Source organism: Triticum dicoccoides, chromosome 7A, assembly GCF_002162155.2.
Source record: "Triticum dicoccoides isolate Atlit2015 ecotype Zavitan chromosome 7A, WEW_v2.0, whole genome shotgun sequence".
NCBI classification, from domain to species: domain Eukaryota; kingdom Viridiplantae; phylum Streptophyta; class Magnoliopsida; order Poales; family Poaceae; genus Triticum; species Triticum dicoccoides.
Genome location: NC_041392.1, coordinates 736,580,805 through 736,601,356, shown reverse-complemented (window position 1 = coordinate 736,601,356; position 20,552 = coordinate 736,580,805). Strand labels below are relative to the sequence as shown.

The window sequence follows — 20,552 nt, the reverse complement described above, 5'->3', positions numbered from 1 at the left end:
GTACCACGTAAGTATCCTCCGATTTTTTTATTTAAAAAAAGTTTGATACTCCTAGGATACTTCTGCGATACTTCTTGGATACCTAAAACCCTTCGTTCGACATGAAATCCCTTCAATAGTAAAGGTGGACCTTTTGAAAATACCCAACATGGGCGTGAGTTCATGTCAAAACATGATTGTCAATGTTCTTGTTCAATTGAAAGGTGAGGAAAAGAGAGTCGATGCACTGATTGGAAAAACAAACCCAGGAAAATCCCACTGCCAATTAATGAAAGTGGACCAAGTGCAAGAAAACAAAGGGAATAATTCTATTGAGGCATGCTTTGATCTAGAAGCTCTATTTTATTTTCAATAATTAATATATGTAATATCTATATATAAACGTATCCCCGTATCCATGTTTTCAGAAATTTGGCGTATCAGGCATATCCCCGTATCACGTATCCTATACGTATCCAAGTATCGGTGCAACATAGAGTTTCTGTTCACGAGCAGCTTCGCCGCATGATCCGTTGCTGACACCACCGTCTTGCGGAGCTTTAGGTCATGCCTCCACGCAGACCTCTTGGTGATCCGAGACGCGAAAAGAAAACCAAGCTGCTCGGGGCAACGCGCAGCTCCGCCGTTGACTGCCTCCGCGTGTTTAGCTTGGCCATTTAGTTAGTGCATGATCATACGTCTGTGCTAAGTGCATGCCGTTAATGAGTTTGCATGTGTCTAGCTAGCTCAACGCACCGTTCGGAACTGCTTCAAACGGCTCTTGCCAAATAGGTGCACAGTATTCTAAATACTTTAAATTACTCTGTTATGGCAAAACTGTGGTATTGTGTATCTACGAACTAAGTTACTGTAGTTTGCAATACTTCAATTTTTATAATACTTTGTTATCAAACGGGGCCTTAAATGTTTTTTTGGTTTTGTTACGGTTGGTGTCCTGTTCAATAGTCAAGACAATGACGGCCCTCTAAAGATGGAATAAGGTTCTCCCGCCTAGCCCCGTCCCTGTGGTGCGTCTAGTATCATCGGTGGGCGCGTGTGGAGGTGCGTCTCCGGCATAGCCCGCTGGATTCGATTGTTGATTGTCTTGGATGAATCTACTCGGATCCGGTCTTTGTTCGTCTGCGTTTGTGTGTTTTCTGGTTGGATCATTTCAATCTACACGTCTCTTCATCAGTGGAGGTTGTTATTCTGGTGCGTTGGTCCTATGGGGACTTAACACAATGACTTTCTCACTATCTACTACGATAAGTATTTTCCCGTTCCGGCGAGGGATAGGCGATAACGCCGATGCACCACAGGCTCGTTTAAGTTCTTGTACTAGGTGGTCTATGAATTTGGATGTAATTTTATTATTTCTGGTGTTTCATTATACTACCGTGATTGAAGATGAATAGATAGAAAAATATTCCCGTAAAAATAAAAAATCAATGAGGTAGAAAAGGTCCGGAATGAGCTGGTATTTGCACAAACTGTTACAACATTCTACTTCTTAAAACTTTAAAACTTTGTTTCGTAAGCCTGAAATGGTGTAAGGCGGAGAAAGAATTCTAGACAATGGGAGCTGGAAACGTTCTGCAAGACCATAGCTGTTCAAGAAGTAAACAAAAACTAATAAAATTCTGTCGTTTTCAGGCGTACATTGCTCCCCGAGGGTTCGGCCAATCGACCAAACTTTGGTTTCTAATTATTTCATTACTCCTTGCTAACCACCCTCAAATTGATGTCTCTAGCTCTGGCCTCATGCATGTGAATTTGATGGTTGTCCCATTCACCCACTTTTTAGAACGTAAGCGTCAAGATGGCCGGCCTTACGAGTATTTATATTACATTCAAGAAGCAAACATGTCAAGTTGCGTTACAGCACGATCAAGTGGCCGGCCAAAAAACGAGAAGAAAAATGGTTCTAGATGCAAGTGACCACCAATCGTTTGTCTTTACGATTGAAGTGGATGACAACAAAAGAATCCATCCACAAAAGACACACAGACAGACAAATAGCTCTACACAATTTTCTTCATCCCCGCCCACTTGCTAAAAGAAACACGATCAAGCCGCTCCTAACCTCATTCCCCAACCACTCTCACCAGCTCCGGCCTCATGCATGTGATTTCCATCTTTGCTTCGTCGTTCAAGGTCATCTACCTTTTTTAACAATAATAAAGAAAGCATCTCTCTTCTCAGAAACTCTGTATGACCTTGAGCGCACTGATGACCCCCTTATTGTATTAGCAAGTTGCACTCAGCACGATCAGATGGTTAGGCTCTACCTCGCCACTTAAAATGCCTAGTTCAAAGCGACGGCAGGATCTGTATTGTCTTGTTACAAATATCACCACGTCGCATCCGGCTCACGCTGGCCTATCCTACCCCGCATATACTCATCCTCATCCGCTTGCCAGATCAAACCCTAGCCCCACTTCACTCCACCACCAAGCTCCCTTCCACAAACTCCGCACTTTTCTGGCATGGTGGGCTGTGGATTCGAGTCCTCTATCACCTGATCTGTGAATTGGGACCTCATCCTAGTCAAGCATGAAGAGGAGATGGCCGCCCTCGAGGAGAACACCCGATAGCGATCGGATACAATTCATCGGGAATGGCGTTTGGATCCAGCGGGAAGCGCGTCGTCGCTGCCTCGCCGGAGGCGGTGCGCTCCGTCTGGCATCCAAACTATTATTGAAAAACAAGTTCACTGATTTCATAAAAATGATTTCACTCATTTAAAATAACTAATTTCACTCATTCTTAAATACTAGTTTCACTTATTTTAAAGTGAATATTTCACTAATTTCATAAAATGATTTCACTCATTTAAAGCAAGCTAATTTCAAACATTTTTTAATACTGGTTTCACTTATTTTAAAACACAAATTTCACTCATTTTGAAAAACAATCCCACTCATGTCAATATTGGAGTACTTTGCTTGTTTCAAAAACAAATTTCACTTGTTTTGATAAATTAAGTTTCACTCATTTTGAATTAAAAGACATGTTTCAATTCCCTGAAGTAATTGAAATATATGAAATGGGTGAAATTAGATTTTCGAATTATGTGAAATATATGAAACGAGTTGTTTTTTGAAATGTATGAAACACGTATCTGGTTGACAAAGGAACTGAAACATGTATCATATATTTGGAAAAACTACTTTCAGATACTAAATAACCTAATTCACTCGTTGAAATAATCTATTTCACATATTTTTGAAATAAAATGTTGCATATATTTTCACCGATTGGAAATAAGCAACTGGACAAAACTAGGAAAATATGTTTCATATAATTGAAACATACCGGTTTGATATATTTGAAGATAATCAATTTCACACAATGAAACAGCAAAGTTCACATTTTTTTTTAAATAAACCTGTTTCACCTGTTGGCACTCACTGGAATAAGCAATTTGGCAAACACACTGGAAAAAGATTGAGTGAAATAAGTGAATTGAAACGGTGAAATTTAAACAATAATTAAATATATCCAAAATTGCTCTTGTTCAAAAGGTCTTCGCATTAGGAGTTCAAATATATATAAAAAGATTAAAAACGAAGTTATAGTTTAAAAGGTACGACTAAATGAAATTGTTAAAGAAACAATAAAATGTAGGGATTTGTGGAGATAGAGAGGGGAAAGAGTGAGTGTATTCTGTGCATGCACTTTGTATGACCCACCCATAGCTGTGTATGACAAAAAGTTGTCAATAGTACGCATGTGGAAGAAAAGCTGTCAGAGAAAGAAAGAGAGATACCAAAGTGTGTGAAGCTGAATACATGCATATACTTATGGGGTGAGGAGACCCATGCACAAATCTAAAATCAAACCAACGGTGGGTGTTTCACCGGTACATCCCTGAACCGGTAAAAAGTGGTTTCTGCCTTTCCTTACTCCATGGCCGGTGCAGCAGCAGGCACCTCGATCTGCGGCTCCCCTTCCCGTTCGCCTCCCCGGCCTCACGCGCGGCATCAACGACGGCCAATCTGTTCTTCTTTGCCTAAAAAAATCTGCATCTTTTTCGTCCAGTGCTTACCAACTAGCGTGCAGATGAGACAAGCAACGGCCGGTCGCAGCAATTTCCTTCCATCGAATCAATGCAGGCCGTGCTTCCTTAAAAATTCTGCACCTTTTTGTCTCGTGCTTAGTTGCTTTCATATATGGACTGTCGTCCACCTCGAGTTCCTCATTGATTTTTTATGCTGGACTGGCTCGTCCTTCAATTTCATATCTAGCTAGGTTAGCAGCACGAAACTTTACTAGTTATTCGTTAATTGCATAGGATCACACGCAGACAAGCTCTATGCGTACACACCTGTGCTATAAATGGGTCCATCCATCAACCCACCAGGGGCACACATCCGAACAGCTAGCTTAGCTTGCCCACACAACCTCTCATACACACCACCAACCACCATAGTTAACCAACCCTGCCTGCCGGGGCGCCGGAGCAGATGGAGGCGGCGATCGGCGCGGCGAATAGGCTCATTGGCAGCGTGCTGAACCACCTGTCCGATGAGTTCGTGCAGGCCTACGTTGCCAGCTCCCAGCTCGGACTCAACTCCGAGAAGATCAAGGAGGATCTCATGCTCGCGCAAGGGCTGCTGCAAGTGGCCCAGACGAGGTGTTTGAGCGACAACCTCGGTCTTCAGGGGTTGCTGCAGAAGCTCAACGCCAAGGCCGACGAGGCCGAGGACGCGCTGGATGAGCTCCACTACTTCATCATCCAGGACCAGCTCAACGACACCCACTACGCGGTGCCGGATCTGGGTGATGACCTCCGTGGCCATGCTCGCCACGGTCGTCATGCTTTTCGCCACACTGTCGGTAACTGTCTTGCATGCTTTTCTTGTATGCGCGTGAAAGATGGTGATGATGTTGCTGCTGCTTATGTCATTACTGAGAACCCTCCCAATGCCACTCTAAACCCTGGCAGTGATGATAATGATGGTCCAGTTGCTAAGTTGCCATTTGATAGAGTTGCCATGTCCAAAAAAATCAAGTCAGTGATAGAGGAAATCCAGTCCCTGTGTGACAGTGTCTTGAGGTTGCTCCCAATAATTCCACACCATAGCACCATCAGAACAATCACCCCAAGCCATCGTGTCACAGGATCAACCAGTACACAACAAACATTACATGGGAGAAGAGCCCTTTTGGATAAAACCATAGATGATATGCTCACTACTGCCACAGATCACCCTGAAACCCTTCCTGTTCTTCCTATAGTTGGTCCAGGGGGTATTGGAAAGACAGCTTTCACCCAACACCTCTTTAACGATAAAAGGCTAGAAGATCACTTTACTGTTAAGGCTTGGGTATGTGTATCAACTGATTTTGATGTGGTTAAGCTCAGCCAACAGATCCTTGGCTCCATACAAGGAAGCAACACTTCAAATCAAACAAACAATTTAGCCGAGCTCCAAATATCCATCACAGAGAAACTCAAGTCAAAAAGGTTTTTAATTGTGTTTGATGATATATGGGAATGCAATAGTGAGGGATGGAAAACCCTGTTAGCTCCATTCAGGATGGGCGAAGCCAAGGGTAGCATGGTTCTTGTCACAACTCGATTTCCATCTATAGCTGAAATAGTTAAAACCACCAACCCAATAGCACTGCAAGGTCTGGAGTTTGATGACTTCTTCACATTTTTTTCATTAATATTTGGGGTCAACAAACCTGAGTATTGCCAAGGGGACTTGGGTGATCTTGCAATTGATATTGCAAAAAAATTGAAGGGTTCACCTCTAGCAGCCATAACGGTTGGTCGGTTATTGAGCAAGGACTTCTCTCGGGGACATTGGATGGGAGTTTTTCAAAACAACGAGTGGCAAAAAGTGAAAATTGTTGATGACATTATGCCATCATTAAGGATTAGCTATGACTACCTTCCTTTTCATCTAAAGAAATGTTTTTCATATTTTTCCTTGTTCCCTGAAGATTTTGAATTTAAGAAGTTAGATATGACGTATTTTTGGATTGCACTGAGAATCATAGAAAAAGATGAGAATTATATAGAAGAATTAGTAGATAATGGCTTCCTTGTGAAGGTAGTTAATGATTCTGAGCAACCATACTATGTAATGCATGATTTATTACATGAGTTGTCTCTAAGTGTTTCGTCGCAAGAGTGCCTCAACATATGTAGGTCAAATTTTAGAGTTGATGACATCCCACAAACTGTTCGACATGTATCTCTCACAATGGAAGATAGATTTGAAGGGGGTGTTAGGGAAGAAATGATTAAATTGAGGAGCAAGATAGACATTTGCAATTTGCGAGCTTTGATGATTTTTAGAAAATATGATGAAACAACTGATGGATTTTTGAAAGATATTTTTAAGGAAATAGAGGGTCTTCGTGTCCTATATATAGTAGCAAATTCCCAAAAAAATTTGCCGCTCAACTTTTCAAAACTTATCCACCTCCGATACCTAAAAATTACAGGACCATATTTTTCAAACATTTGGTCAGAACCGACTTTGCCTAGTACACTATCCAGATTTTATCACTTGAAATTTTTAGACCTTAGAAGCTTTGGTGACTATAGAAAGTTACCTAAAGACATTAGCCGCCTTATAAATTTACGCCATCTTTTTGTTGATAAAGAACTCCAATCCAATGTTCCTGGGATCGGAAAGATGAAATGCCTGCAGGAGCTAAAGAAATTCTGTGTTAAAAAAGAGAGTGTTGGATATGAACTGAGAGAGTTGGGGGAACTAACAGAGCTTGGAGGAGAACTCAGCATACATAATCTTGAGAAGGTGGCAACCGAGGAAGAGGCTGCAGAAGCGAAACTTGTGTTTAAAAGAGATTTGAAAGAGTTGTGGTTAGTTTGGGGTACAGATCACCAACATAGCACAGAATATGGTGTTCTTGATGGTCTTCAGCCACACCATAATCTTGGAGCACTTGGCATTATAAATCATGGTGGTATAAATGGTCCTACTTGGTTGTGTGGTGACATTAGCATCAAACTGTTGGGGTCTCTCTACCTAGAGTGTGTATCTTGGGGCACCCTACCACTTGGGCAGCTACGGCATCTCACGTCACTCACATTGATTCGGATTTCTGCACTTCGTGAGATCAGACCTGGCTTTGGTGGTGTCACAGACAAAAGCTTTGCGTCTCTGAAGCAGATCGTTCTTGCTAGTTTATGTGAATTTGTCGAGTGGGTTGGGGGAGTTAATACCCATTGTTTTTCAAGGCTTGAATCCATTACTTGCACAAATTGTCCCAATCTCTGTGCGGTGCCCTTCCTGGAGTGCTCCGTCTCTTATCCCAATCTTCTGCATTTGTCCATTGAAGATTGCCCAAAGTTGTCTCTGCCCCCCATGCCTCACACGTCCACGCTGAAATTTTGTCATGTGGAACTTCCTTCTTCAAAGCTTAATTATTCTAGAGGTGAGACGATGTATATTAACCAGTACAGTGGTGAGCTGGCCTTGCATAATCTGCGTAATGTAAAGGAAGCGCAAATCAGCAATGTGCCACGCTTTTCACTCAAGGAGCTCAGTAAACATAAATCCCTAGCAAGGCTAGAATTCCACAAATGCAGCATCACGTGCCATGGACTGCAGGATCTCATGTGCCTCGAATCAGTTAAAGTAATGGATTGTCCCAACTTCTTTCGGTGGCCCGTCGAAGCAGCTCACACCATCAGGCCTTTCCCCGCTTCCATCAAGATACTTGTGATCATAGGAGAGTCAGGCATGCAGTCAATGGCTCTGCTCTCCAACCTCACTTGTCTCACTATTCTATATCTGGTGGACTGTGAGAATTTGACAATGGATGGGTTTAATCCTCTCATCACAGTCAACCTTGATACCTTGGGGGTCTATAACACAGATAAGTGCCTTGGCCGCTCTATATCAGCGGATCTGTTCTCAGAATTGGCGGGAGCAAGGACCAACCTATCATTGCGTGCAGGCTCCTTCCAATTGCGAACACTTGAAGTGGATTGCATCTCAGCGGTCCTTGTTGCTCCCATCTGCACCCTCCTCGCCACTACCCTCCAACATTTACAATTCAGGGATGATCAGCGGGCAGAAAGCTTCACGGGAGAGGAAGAAGGAGCTCTTCAGCTCCTCTCCTCCCTCTGTTTCATCAGTTTTGAAGATTGCCCGAATCTGCCGTCCCTTCCTCAAGGGTTACACAGCCTTCTTTCCCTTGGGCAACTATGCGTCCAAGGTTGTCCTCAAATCCGAACTCTGCCCAAGGAGCCCTTCCAGCGTCAATGAAGTATCTACTCGTAAAGCGTTGCGGTGCCGAGCTACAAGAGCAGGTCGAGAAATTAAAGGGAACAAACCCAGATGTTCGGGTGTTGGGTTGACTAGCACAAGGTAACACGCCTCCTGCTATCTATGTATTCCTTCTTCTCATACAAGGAAAGGAAATCAATCCCACGATTCTCTACTGTTCTGCAGTACTAACTAACTTGTTAAATCTATCGTTTCAGCCGCATTCCATCTACGGAGCACACTAGGATGGAGTAGGAGTACTACAGTATGCATGTTTAGCAATAAAAGCCACATGGTTAATTTTGAAGGAAGGCCAACACGACACTGGAGGTTAATGCATGCCTATATATTTAATCCCCGGCATCGATCCTTCAGAGTTTCGGTTCCTACTTAGCAGGTTCATCAACTGACCAACTCAATGTAATGAATTATATCAATGAGTTCCCTTACCTTGCTTATTTGTGAGTCTTACATTTATTACTTGGATTCTGCAGAACCATTACTGTTAGCCGTCAGTTTTGCTTCTGGAAATTCAGAACTTGGTTGTTGTATCCAAACTATAACAGATATGGAAGCATATGTTTTGATGTCCTGAAGGAGTTGTCCAATTTTGCATTGACTGTCTCAAAAGGTAAGTGGATAGTTCTTTCACTTATTTTAGCTATTCACTGGTGCATGCATTGCCTTCCCAGTGACTGCACATCTTGTGTTTCATAAGATTGTCAACTTTACTTAAAGCAAGAATGCAACCACCGACTTGACTCACTCTCAAGCTTCAGAGTTTCATTTTATACTTTATATTTAGCAGGTTTACCTGTTTTTTTTTTTTGCGGGGGAGCAGGTTCACCTGTTGACAGACAAAAGTAGTGGCCGGGCAATACTTACATCCATTAATTTCATTATCTTGTTTATCGTTTGTTTTAGTCTTACACTCGTTTCTTTGATTCTTTTTTTTTAGAAATGGAGGTTGAACCCCCGGCCTCTGCATCAATCGATGCATGCAGCCATCTTTATTAATTATTCCACAAAGGTCTGACAAGAAACATACATCAAATCGCCCGAAGCCACCACTCACACCTACAAATTCGATAATGAGGAGTGCTCTCACTCCCCATATCTACAACCAGTGTAGTCGCCGATCCATCCACTCATTTCTTTGATTCTGCAGACCAATTACAACCAATTGTGGATTTAGAAGTGAGCATTAATTCAAAGCTAGGCTCGGTTGTTCCATCCAAACAACGACGGTAACAACGGAAGCTTTAGAGTTTCAGTTTATATTTAGCACTTTAGCAGGTTCACCTGTTGAACAACGAAAGTAACGACTGAGCAATACTAACATCCATGGATTTCATTACCTTGTTTATCGTTTTTCAGTCTTACAATCATTACTTTGATTCTGCAGACCAATTACAACCAACAGTGGATTCAGAAGTGGGCATTAATTCAGAGCTCGGTTGTTCCATCCCTCTGGATGTCTCGATGGAGAGCTGAGCGGTTGTGAAATAAAGTTAGTACAAAGTTGAGACACTTATTTTGGGACGGAGGGAGTAGTTGATTACTTCCTGAGGTGTGGTGGTGATTCATTACTCGTTTAAACAAGTTACATTACATATTTTCGGTGCTGATTTGTTTCATATATGTGGTCGCAGCATCACCATGCAGTTGTGTGATTGTGTCTTGTCTTCAGAGTTTCAGCTCTAATTTTGCCTAGCGAATTAAAGTAAGGTCTGAATCAACTATATCCATGATGATTAATTCCATGACCTCGCTCATCATTTTTGGGGTCTTAGATTCGTTATTCTATTTCTGCAGAACAGGTTGCAGCCAACGGTTAATTCAGAAGTCGGTATTCAGAAGCTAAGTTGGTTGTTTACATCCAAACAGGAAAAGTAACCTGCAAAGAGCCTCAGTCTTGATGTCTAAGTCTTTTCATTGGTTCCTTGGAGTATCGGCCGATTCGCTTGTTTGCATGCGCATTGGTGGACTTCCTAGTGACTGAGCAGCTTATGTTTCACGACATAATCAATTTGGGTGCAAGAGCGATTTCTCCTCTGCTCAGGTATATTGATCTATCTTAACAACTTTAGATGATACAAGTAGCTGTTAATTAGTGTATATGGTGTAGGCAATAGACCTTTTTTCTGCTCCATTCTTGTTGGTTTAAATCAAGAATGTATTATTAGCCTTTTATCTGAATATATCTGAATGCTAATAAAAACATGTTTCGTGCAACATTGGAACAGGTTGATTATGGTACCACCGACTGCAGAATTTGAAGATTTCTTTATGGTGACATTCACTTCCATCTGCCAGAGTTTCGGTACACGTTCAGCAGGTTCACCTGCTGACCTAATCTAAATGATAATAAACTGAGCATTCATATTCATGAGTTCCTAGGTCTTAAATTCATCACTCGGTTTATGCAGTGCAGAACAATCAGTGTGCAGCCAAGAGTGAATTTACATGTTGGCATTCAGAAGTAAATTACCTGTAGCTGCAGAGAGCCCCGACCGAGAGGTGCGCAGTTCTGCATCCATCCTTTCAATAGCACTGTAATTAATTACTGTACATCAAAAGGTAGTGACTCAGCACGTATTTAGAGAAGTTACATCACTTCTTGTCAGCGTGACATGATTGTTTTCTGGTACTGATTGATTTATGCATGTTGCGTCTAGGTTTCCCCTCCTGATGAAGCCAGACACATGGCTCCTCTCTTCTCTTCCCCAAAGGACCGCCTGATCCTCCCTCCCTCCCCACCGCCGCCCCTTTCCTCCCTCGCCACCATCTCATCTACCATGTCTGCTATCGCCAAACCACGTCCTCATCTGGCTTGCTATGCTGCCACCACTCCATCTTCCTCCACCTCCCCTGTTGGTCCTTGTAAACAAACACAGTTTTGAGCAGCATCAGTAGGAATTAGTTAGGCTCTCAAGCGTGCATCGCGTCGTGCATGCATACAAAGCACACCTTTGATCACCAACACAAATCATATCGGATCTCTTCTCTCTCGAAGAAATGCCTCTTTACACTCCCTCCTTCCTTCCTGCCCCCACTGCTCATCTTGCCGGGTCAGTCGACGGGAGCAAGCAGCATGGACAGAACTGGCCACACCAGAGATGATGATGACGATGCGACCTCGGAAAATGATGCATGCTTTTTTGTAGTGTCGATCAGTACAACAAATCTTCCCTACTGCAATAAACTTACTTAAAAGTCTGGGATTTAGTGGTTGCGGTTCAGTTCCAGCTATCAAGCAAAGAAACTCGGAAAGAAAAGGTTCAAGTGTTGTAACAAACTGCTGCTTCAGAGTGGACAGCTAGCTGTAACATCCTAGCTATCTACTAGCTTGTTGACTCGACGAACCTAGTGATTACTGATTAGTGTTAAGCAGCAGAGTTTGAATAAATTGTCCATTCTTCCAGCATTGTGTTGCTTTGTTTTCGTATCAGAATGTGCGTTCCAAATGGACAATGCTAGCTAGGCCACACACAAATGTTTCTTGTTCATTTATCACTCCATTGATTCTTCCCTACTGTAAATGTATTTAAAGGCTAGAGCATATTATTGCAATTCACAAGTGTTGTATCTACTATCATGCAGTCAATGGCTCTGCTCTCCAACCTCACTTGTCTCACTATTCTATATCTGGTGGACTGTGAGAATTTGACAATGGATGGGTTTAATCCTCTCATCACAGTCAACCTTGATACCTTGGGGGTCTATAACACAGATAAGTGCCTTGGCCGCTCTATATCAGCGGATCTGTTCTCAGAATTGGCGGGAGCAAGGACCAACCTATCATTGCGTGCAGGCTCCTTCCAATTGCGAACACTTGAAGTGGATTGCATCTCAGCGGTCCTTGTTGCTCCCATCTGCACCCTCCTCGCCGCCACCCTCGAGGCTTTAACATTCAGTCATGATCAGCGGGCAGAAAGCCTTACGGGAGAGGAAGATAGAGCTCTTCAGCTCCTCACCTCCCTCCGCGTCATAAAATTTGAGGATTGCCCGAATCTGCCGTCCCTTCCTTCTCTTGAGGAAAGGGCCCCTTCCCCACTTCACTGAAGACACTACACGCAAGACGTTGCAGCCCCGAGCAAACCAAGAAATTAAGGGGAACAATCCCAGGTGTTGACGTGGATGAGTAACACAAGGTAACAACACGCCTCCTGCTATCTATCTAGCATGCTTCCCTTTTTTTCCTTCTTATATACGAGGAAAGGAAATATCTCCCAACGATTCTCCACTGTTTGGTACTACTAACTACAATAACTTGTTGCAGTAAAGAAAACTAATAACTTGTTAAATCTGACAGGTGGCTTAATTGCCGGCACAGCTGTTCGTTACAACTGCATTGTGTACATAAGTCGTCAAACCTTCTGGCCTACTCTTATAGAGATAGAAGACCATAGATCAACATCTGGTCAGGATTAATGCAAGTCATGTTGCAGCTCCACACGTCAGTCAATCCATTTGCCGGCCGGTTAATTGGTAAAGTGCGCCCGGATGAAAACCCTAGCCCCGGTGGCTAAGCGGCGGCGGCGCCACAGCGTCGTCACCTTCTTGAAGGCGCCGACTTGGGCATGGGGATGCTGGGTGTGCATGGCGTGCTTGTCTGGTTCCTGGTGGCGGCTCGCCTGTTCTACTGCGTCGCAACTCCGGGCAGTGTCTCGGGGCTGCGGTGCTTCTCTTCCGGCCGTGTCTCCGGTGGGGACCTCGCCCTTCCTCGCCTTGTACATGCCGTGGTGGAGCGGTACTTCATCTCACTCATTGATGGCGGCGAAGATCGGCGGCATGGAGCTGCGGAGGCTCGCCGCCCGATGCGCGGAGATGGACTCGCGCAGGAGGAGGTTGTTGTCTGGCGTCATGGTGACGTCGATGGTAGAGTGGCCAGACAAGGTAGAAGCCTCAATATGATCTGAAGACGGACCTGTGGAATATGGCGGCGATGACACACGAGTGTGTCTGACCGGATTGTGCCCCAGACCCGGTATGTGGCTCGGCTGGGGCTTTCGAATATGTTTCGGTTTCCGGCTTTTGATGTTAGGCTTAGGTGAGTGGTTTGGGTAGTGGCCCAGCTAGCACCGCTCCATCATTTTGGATAGGAGTAGCGGCATGTGTTGCCAAGATGGTGAATTCAGGCTCATTGTTGTAATACTTTGTAAGGTCTTGAGAATAATCAATAAAGTGGCCGTATGCATCTCCCAGATGCAGAGGCCGGGGGTCATCCTCCTTTCCAAAAAAAAAAAATTGGTAAAGTGCGCGCAAAACCAACCTGTACTTGTACTCGTTCCGGTGTGCATATCAGTTACACACCGTGTAGCTATCTGAACTTATATATCTTCGTTTTCTACACAGTTGTGGTACTATTTGAGATAGAGCCGGAGTACCACAGTTTGGATTGATCGGAGCAAAAGCTGCGTGCTAAATTTTGAAGACCAAGACACTATATCGATATATAGACCTGAAGCTGAAGGTGAATGCATGCCTATATATTTTTCAGTCATGGTTGGATAGGGCAGTATCATCTGGAAAGTGGGTTTGCCTGAGCATTTATATGTTGGTTTTCTGACCATACAATGATTCTGCAGAACCATTAGGGCCAACAGTGGATTTGGCATTCAGGACTTAATTGGTTGCTCCAACTAAACTGTAACATTAACAGTAACAAAAGTATCATCAAGAAGCAGCTGTGCAGTTCTACCAGGATCGTTTCAAATGTCAGTTCATCACACTTTCCCTCTATTTTTTCCTTACTTTTAGTTTAGCATTCTCAGCAGTGCAGTCTGCAGTTTACTTGACACTAGCTACCATCCACACGTCGGAGTTTTGGAATGATGATCTGGTGGTAGAAAGCTTGATGGAAGAGAAAGAGAAAATGCTTAAGATGAATATGGTGTAAGCAGCACACCTTCTTTGCTCCTTCTTTGGTGGCATAAGGCAACTATGTTTCCTCACACTTATCTGAATATCTCAGTGGTACATTATATGCAATATTGGACCAGGTACATTATTTTTTTTCATGCTCTTGGTCGTCAGTCCATGGTACCACCAGCTCACAACCACACCTTGTGCAGATTGCATATACGGTAATGTTTCACTGCCGGGCAACCTTCAGAGTTTCTGCTCCTACTTGCCAGTTTCATCAACTGACCAATTCAAAGTAATGAATTACAACAATGAGTTCCCTTACCTTGCTAAGTTTGGGAGTCTTACATTCCCTACTTGGATTCTGCCGAACCATAATTCTGCAAGTCTTGCATTCATTACTTCGATTCTGCAGAACCATGACAGCCAACCGTTAGTGTTGCTGTTGGAATTCAGAACTTGGTTGTTGCATCGAAACTACATAATAGTAATGGAAGCATATGTCTTGCTGTCCTGAAGGAGCTGCACAGTTCTGCATAAAACATCTATCAGAAAAGGTTAGTTGATCAATTATTTCTCTTCTTTTAGAAAGGGAAAAAAATAATAGAACCCTACTAAAGCTCTGATTTGTTCCAGGCATGTTCCAGCTATTCACAGATGCATAACTTGAGGAGCCGCACAGTTCTGCATAACTGGTTCTTGCAGTCCTTGAGGGGCCGCACAGTTCTGCATATAGACGATCTATCAGAAAAGGTCAGTTGGTCAGTTCTTTCACTTCTTTTTTTTCTTTTGAAAAGGGGGATTCCCCGGCCTCTGCATCAGAAAGATGCATACGGACATCTTATTAGACAAATAGATAAGTATCTACATGGTTCGAAAGGTCACCAAAAGTAAAAAAAAAAGTACAGAAAGCTCACACAGAGCCTAAAAAAAAGGCTAGAAACACCCACTAGCCAAGACAAGATGCCGCAACCGGCCGGCCCAAATTAGATAGGGAAACTAAATATCTATCCTATTACATGACCGCCATCCAAACCGGTTGAAGATATCCCGAGCTACCATCTCCCAGCGGAAAGACCCAGTAACCAAATGCTCCCTGGCCGCCGTCTGGGTGAGTAGCGACCACGAACGGATCAGTGCCGTAGATCGGAAAATGACCTGCAAAAAATGTATACATGATCGGAAAATGTATACAGTTCTGCATAAAACATCTATCAGAAAAGGTCAGTTGATCAATTATTTCTCTTCTTTTAGAAAGGGAAAAAAAATAATAGAACCCTACTAAAGCACTGATTTGTTCCACACTATTCACTGATGCGTGCGTTGGCTTCCCAGTGACTGCACATCCTGTGTTACAGTTTCACAAGGCTAACAATTTGGGTGGAAGAGCATCTCATCTTCTGGTATGTTTTACTTGCTGCATACATTGCAGAGGCCGGGGACAATCCTCCTTTTCAAAAAAAAAAAACTTGCTGCATGCATATGGTGCATGCAACATGCCTTCTTTGCACCACTTTGTTGGTTTAAAGCAAGAATGTTTGCTTAGCCTTTTTTCAGAATATACACCAACGTTAATTAAAACACGTTTCGTGAAGTATTGGGGCAGGTTGATTATTGGCTCATACAGTTCATGCTACCCCCAACAACCGACTAAATCCTCGTCATGTGCGGTTTTGTTATATGGTGATTTTTCACTGTCAACCTTCAGAGTTTCAGTTCCAGTTTAGCAGGTTAACCAGCTGACCAATGACTGAAAGTAATGACCAAACAACTATATCCATGATGATGAAATCCATTACCTTGTTCATCATTTTTTCTGATTCTCAGATTCACTGCCCTGTTTTTGCAGAACAATATATCTACACCCAACAATTAATGTTTACAAGTTGGTTGGTATTCAGAAGCAACCACGTAGCAGTGAGGCTCTGTCATGGTGTCTCGGCGGAGAGTTTCGCAGTTGTGCATAATCGACCATTTCAGCGGTAACTGATGACATCAAGTGGTGGTTAAAAGAGTTACATTTCAAACTGTGGGTGTGGCATGATGGACGATTCAGGTTTTTGGCACTACTAATTTGTTTCTTGTATTTTATAGGGAAGGCCTGCTCCCCTCCCTGTCGATGAGCTCCAAATCCTGATGAATCAAGACAGGATAGCAGGGCAGCGCCTCCTCCACTAGCTCCAGACCTGGCGTTATCTCCTCTGCTCTGGTCACATTTGGCGCTCATCGCCGCCGGCTCACTCCATCTTCCTCCTCCTCCACTTGTCTTATCCTCCCTCCCTCATTGTTAGTGTACACGCTACATAGTTTGTTACCTATAGCTACCATGTCAAACCCCACCTCCACTTCTCTTATTCTCAAAAAAAAATAGTCGCACTCTTAGGAATGCCTCTTTACACTTCATAATTCCTCCTCCCACCGCCCATCATGCCAGATCGACCCGGGATCAGCGTGGCGACAACTTGGCAAAATGAACCATGATGTTTCTGCAGTGTTGATCAACACATAAATTCTTCCCTGCTGTAAACTTACTTAGAAATGCTGGAGACTGTTAGTGCAGTTCAGTTATTCCAGCCAGCAAGTTCAAGTGTGTTGTAATGCTGCTTCAGACTGGCCGCAGCGAGCTGTGAGGCTTGGAGCTTTGCTTGCTCATTGTTCAGACATGTAATTACTGGTGTTAAGCAGCAGCGCAGTACTCTGTTCCCTCTTGAACCGATCGCCCACCAGATATCTCAAGCATCTCTCTCACACAAAAGCAAGCGAAATAAAATGTGATGCACGGAACGTCCTCCAAAGCATTGCATATCGCACGATGTTCAATGGCGAGTTGCACAGTGCTGTGATTTCATTTATAAACCCTTTTTTTTAGAATCATTTCATCTATTAACTGGAAGTAGCATACACATGTCTCTCACAGTAGCCCTGATCATCCTCTGGGCTGGGCCAGGTGTCGGGCCGGCTTGGCAAAGCCCAAACACAAAATCCCATGTCCAGCCTCAAACACATGAACATTACAATTTCACATTTAAAATAATTTTTATTTTTATTTTGGGATACTAAAAAATAATATATTATACATACTTTTTGAATAAAATATACTCCCACAATTTCAAAATATAAGTATTTCTATAGATTTCACTACGTACTACATGCGGAGGAAAATGAGTGAATCCACACTCTAAAATATGTCTATATACATCTTTATGTAGTTTGTATATAAATATCTAAAAAGACATATATTTAGGAACAGAGGGAGTATATTTTTGGTCATTTCGGTTTTTTCTTTTTCAAATACGTAAAACTTGCGCATTATTTCATTGATAGAAAAGGTTAGAATGAGTACATGGGGTGGTACAAAACATGGCACAAACGCAAAAGACGTGAACATGGTGCCAGAAGTAGAGAGACATGAGATGTTCGACCCAAACATGGAAAAATACAGCTAAACTCGTCGACCGGAGAAATGGTTCAACCAACAACTTAGATGCCAATTGTCATGCTAGAAAGAGATCTTACAGCCATTGCCAAGCCTACGCCATCTAGACTATGCTTAATGGCCTCTTCACCGACAACAAGTTACAGCGCAAGGTCCTCCTCCATGGCGAGTTTTACGGGTTTCAGCAGCTTTACTCGTTCATCGACAATTTTTGCATGCGCCTCAAAAAGCTCGTCGATGAGCTCCGCGATCTCGGAGAGACGGTCCATGACGAGCACCTCATCAGCACCCTCACCGCCGGCTTCAACGAGGATTTTGAGAACGCCGCCTCCAACTTCACCCTCATCCCGGATCCTACCTTCGCTAAGGTGGTGACGTACCTCAAGCAGGAGGAGCGCCGGATGAAGATGGCGCGGACACGGGCAACCCACACCGCACTTCTCGCCGGCACCCGCGGGGGCCAGGCCCCATCACCACTGCGGCCCGCGCCGGCCCAACCGCCGGCGCCCGCCTACCCGCCCGCCCCCTTCCCGTCGCCCCAGCCGACTGGGGGGGCCATCGCGGAGGCCGCCGAGAAGGCCGCAAGCAGCAGCAGGGGGGCGCGGGCGCTCAGGGAGGACCAGCCAGCCCGCCGCAGCAGCCGTACCAGCCGGCCCCATGGTACGCCGACCAGAACCCCTGGACGGGCGTCGTGCACGCCTACTCCATGCCGGTTCCGCGTGCCCTTGCCCCGGGTATTCTCGGCGCCCGTCCCCCATCTCACCAGGTGTTCTACACCACGCTGCAGCCATACGCGGCGCCCTACGGGCCCCTCTCCTACGGCCAGCAGCCGCAGCCAGGTGGGCTGCTGCCGCCGCCCCTGACGGCCCCGCCGCAGCAGCATGCTCTCCCACCAGCGCCGCGGGACCTGTCTCTTCTGGCGGCTCTTCATACCGCCCCTTTACCGTCCACCTGCACCGGCGGCGGCGACTGGTATATGGACACTGGAGCTACCGCGCACATGACCGCTCATCCCGGTAACCTCCACACCTCCTATCCCGTCCACACTTCCGCTCGCATCATCGTCGGGGACGGTTCCTCCCTTCCCATTACTCACATAGGACATGCATATTTTCCGTCTAATTCTACTCCATTGTTACTGTCTAACATCTTAGTTTCTCCTGATCTTATTAAAAATCTTGTTTATGTTTGTTCTTTTACACGTCAAAATCATGTTACCGTTGAGTTTGACGAGTGTGGTTTTTTTGTTAAGGACGCTCGTACCCGGATGGTACTCCACCGATGTGACAGCCCCGACGAGCTCTACCCGGTTCACTCCGCCACCTCCACCACCTTCGCCGGCCCTGTCGCTCTCACCACCAGAGTGGATCATTGGCACGCTCGCTTCAGTCATCCCAACCCTGCCACCCTTCGTCATATACTTCGGAGTTTTTCTTTCACGTGTAATAAGAACGAGGATCACTCGTGTCATGCATGTCGCCTCGGCAAACATGCTTGTCTCCCATTTAGGGCATCTTCTCATGTTGCATCGTACCCGTTTGAGTTAATTCATCGTGATGTTTGGACCGCTCCTGTTGCAAGTAATACGGGCTATCTCTATTATCTTGTCATACTTGATGTTTTTTGCACTATGTGTGGACCTTCCCGTTGCGTCGTAAGTCGGATGTCATATCGACGCTCGCCGCCTTTTACTCTTATGTTCTCACGTAGTTTGGTCGTCACATTCTCGCGTTCCAGACAGATAACGGGAAGGATTTCGACAACCTAGCTGTTCGTACTCTCCTCACCACACATGGCACGACTTTTCGTCTCACCTGCCCGTACACTTCGCAACAGAACGGGTGTTGAGCATGTCCTTCGCACTCTTAACGACTGCGTTCGGACCCTCCATTTTCATGCCAATGTGCCTCCGTGCTTTTGGCCTGACGCTCTCGCCACCGCATCACTCCTCATTAACATCCGTCCATGTCGCACTCGGGGGAACTTTGCACCTCATCACCTCCTCTTCGGTGCACTGCCCTCTTATGATGAGCTGCGCATCTTCGGCTATCTCTGCTACCCTAGCATCGCCGCCACTGCGCCTTAGAAGCTTGCACCACACTCCGTCGCCTGCATCTTTCTCGGCTACCCACCTAACACTAAGGGCTACCGCTGCTACGATCCCGTCCCACGACGTGTTTTCACCTCCCGACACGTTTACTTTGATGAGAAGGTGTTTCCGTTTCAACAGCAGGTACCCTCGTCGCCCCGTCGCCGCCGGCCACCGGCGGCCCTTCGGCGACTCCGTCAGGTGGACGGTCCAGCTCGGCTCTCGGACCGCCTCCGGGATTTGGCGGTCCTCGCACCGTGGGACGAGCTGGGCTTCGCGCCCAAACGCCATCGGCGCCCTCCTCTTCGGCCTCCTCGGCCGACCCCGCCACCTCGACCGGCCCCGATGCCTCGGCCAACGCCCCCTCTTCACCCGCCGCCCCCGCCTCGGGCACCGCGGGCTTTGCTGCCACCCCCTTCCCGGCTGCGTTGCCGGCGGCCTCATTGGCTGCCATGCCGGGCGCCTTGCCGGCCGCTTCACCGGTCGCCTCGCCGCCCGCCTCACCGAACATCTCGGCGTTGCCGTCTCGCCCCGTCACATGGGCCCGAGCTGGTGTTCACCGTCCGAGTCTGCGGTACTCGAGTGACAAGTACCTCCTCGCCGCCTCCACCGTGGAGATGTCCCCTATTCCTGCGTCCGCTCGCGCAACCCTTTGTGATCCTCACTGACTTGCCGTGATGCAGGAAGAGTTCGACGCTCTCCAGCGGAACCGCACCTGGATACTGGTTCCCCGGCCCTCTCGCGCCAATGTCATCAGCAGCAAGTGGGTGTTTCGCTACAAGACCCGCTTGTATGGTACACTTGAGCGCTACAAGGCTCGCTGGGTGGTTCGTGGTTTTCGACAGCGCGCTCGAGTTGACTTCACTGAGATGTTTGTACCGGTTGTCAAACCGGGCACGATCCACACCGTCCTCCAGCTTGCGGT

General features: G+C 45.5%; 1 protein-coding gene and 1 long non-coding RNA gene across 3 annotated transcripts; both read left to right on the top strand.

Annotated features, from left to right (window-relative positions):
- Positions 1 to 4,433: 4,433 nt before the first annotated feature.
- Positions 4,434 to 13,297, top strand: LOC119331648 (putative disease resistance protein RGA1). The gene is made up of 10 exons (XM_037604805.1): positions 4,434 to 8,336; positions 8,453 to 8,631; positions 8,729 to 8,865; positions 9,640 to 9,804; positions 9,887 to 9,962; positions 10,050 to 10,296; positions 10,481 to 10,572; positions 10,664 to 10,754; positions 11,838 to 12,388; positions 12,550 to 13,297. Exon 1 carries the CDS (start codon positions 4,446 to 4,448, stop codon positions 8,232 to 8,234), a length of 3,789 nt encoding a protein of 1,262 aa, XP_037460702.1. The 5' UTR covers positions 4,434 to 4,445; the 3' UTR covers positions 8,235 to 8,336; positions 8,453 to 8,631; positions 8,729 to 8,865; positions 9,640 to 9,804; positions 9,887 to 9,962; positions 10,050 to 10,296; positions 10,481 to 10,572; positions 10,664 to 10,754; positions 11,838 to 12,388; positions 12,550 to 13,297.
- A 1,229-nt stretch (positions 13,298 to 14,526) lies between these two features.
- LOC119334536 lies at positions 14,527 to 16,784 on the top strand. 2 transcript variants are annotated; one of them, XR_005161398.1, is made up of 5 exons: positions 14,527 to 14,659; positions 14,739 to 14,855; positions 15,438 to 15,505; positions 15,952 to 16,084; positions 16,197 to 16,784. It is a non-coding gene; the product is annotated as an uncharacterized LOC119334536 (long non-coding RNA). The 2 variants fall into 2 exon arrangements; XR_005161399.1 differs by lacking the exon at positions 15,438 to 15,505.
- Positions 16,785 to 20,552: the final 3,768 nt, after the last annotated feature.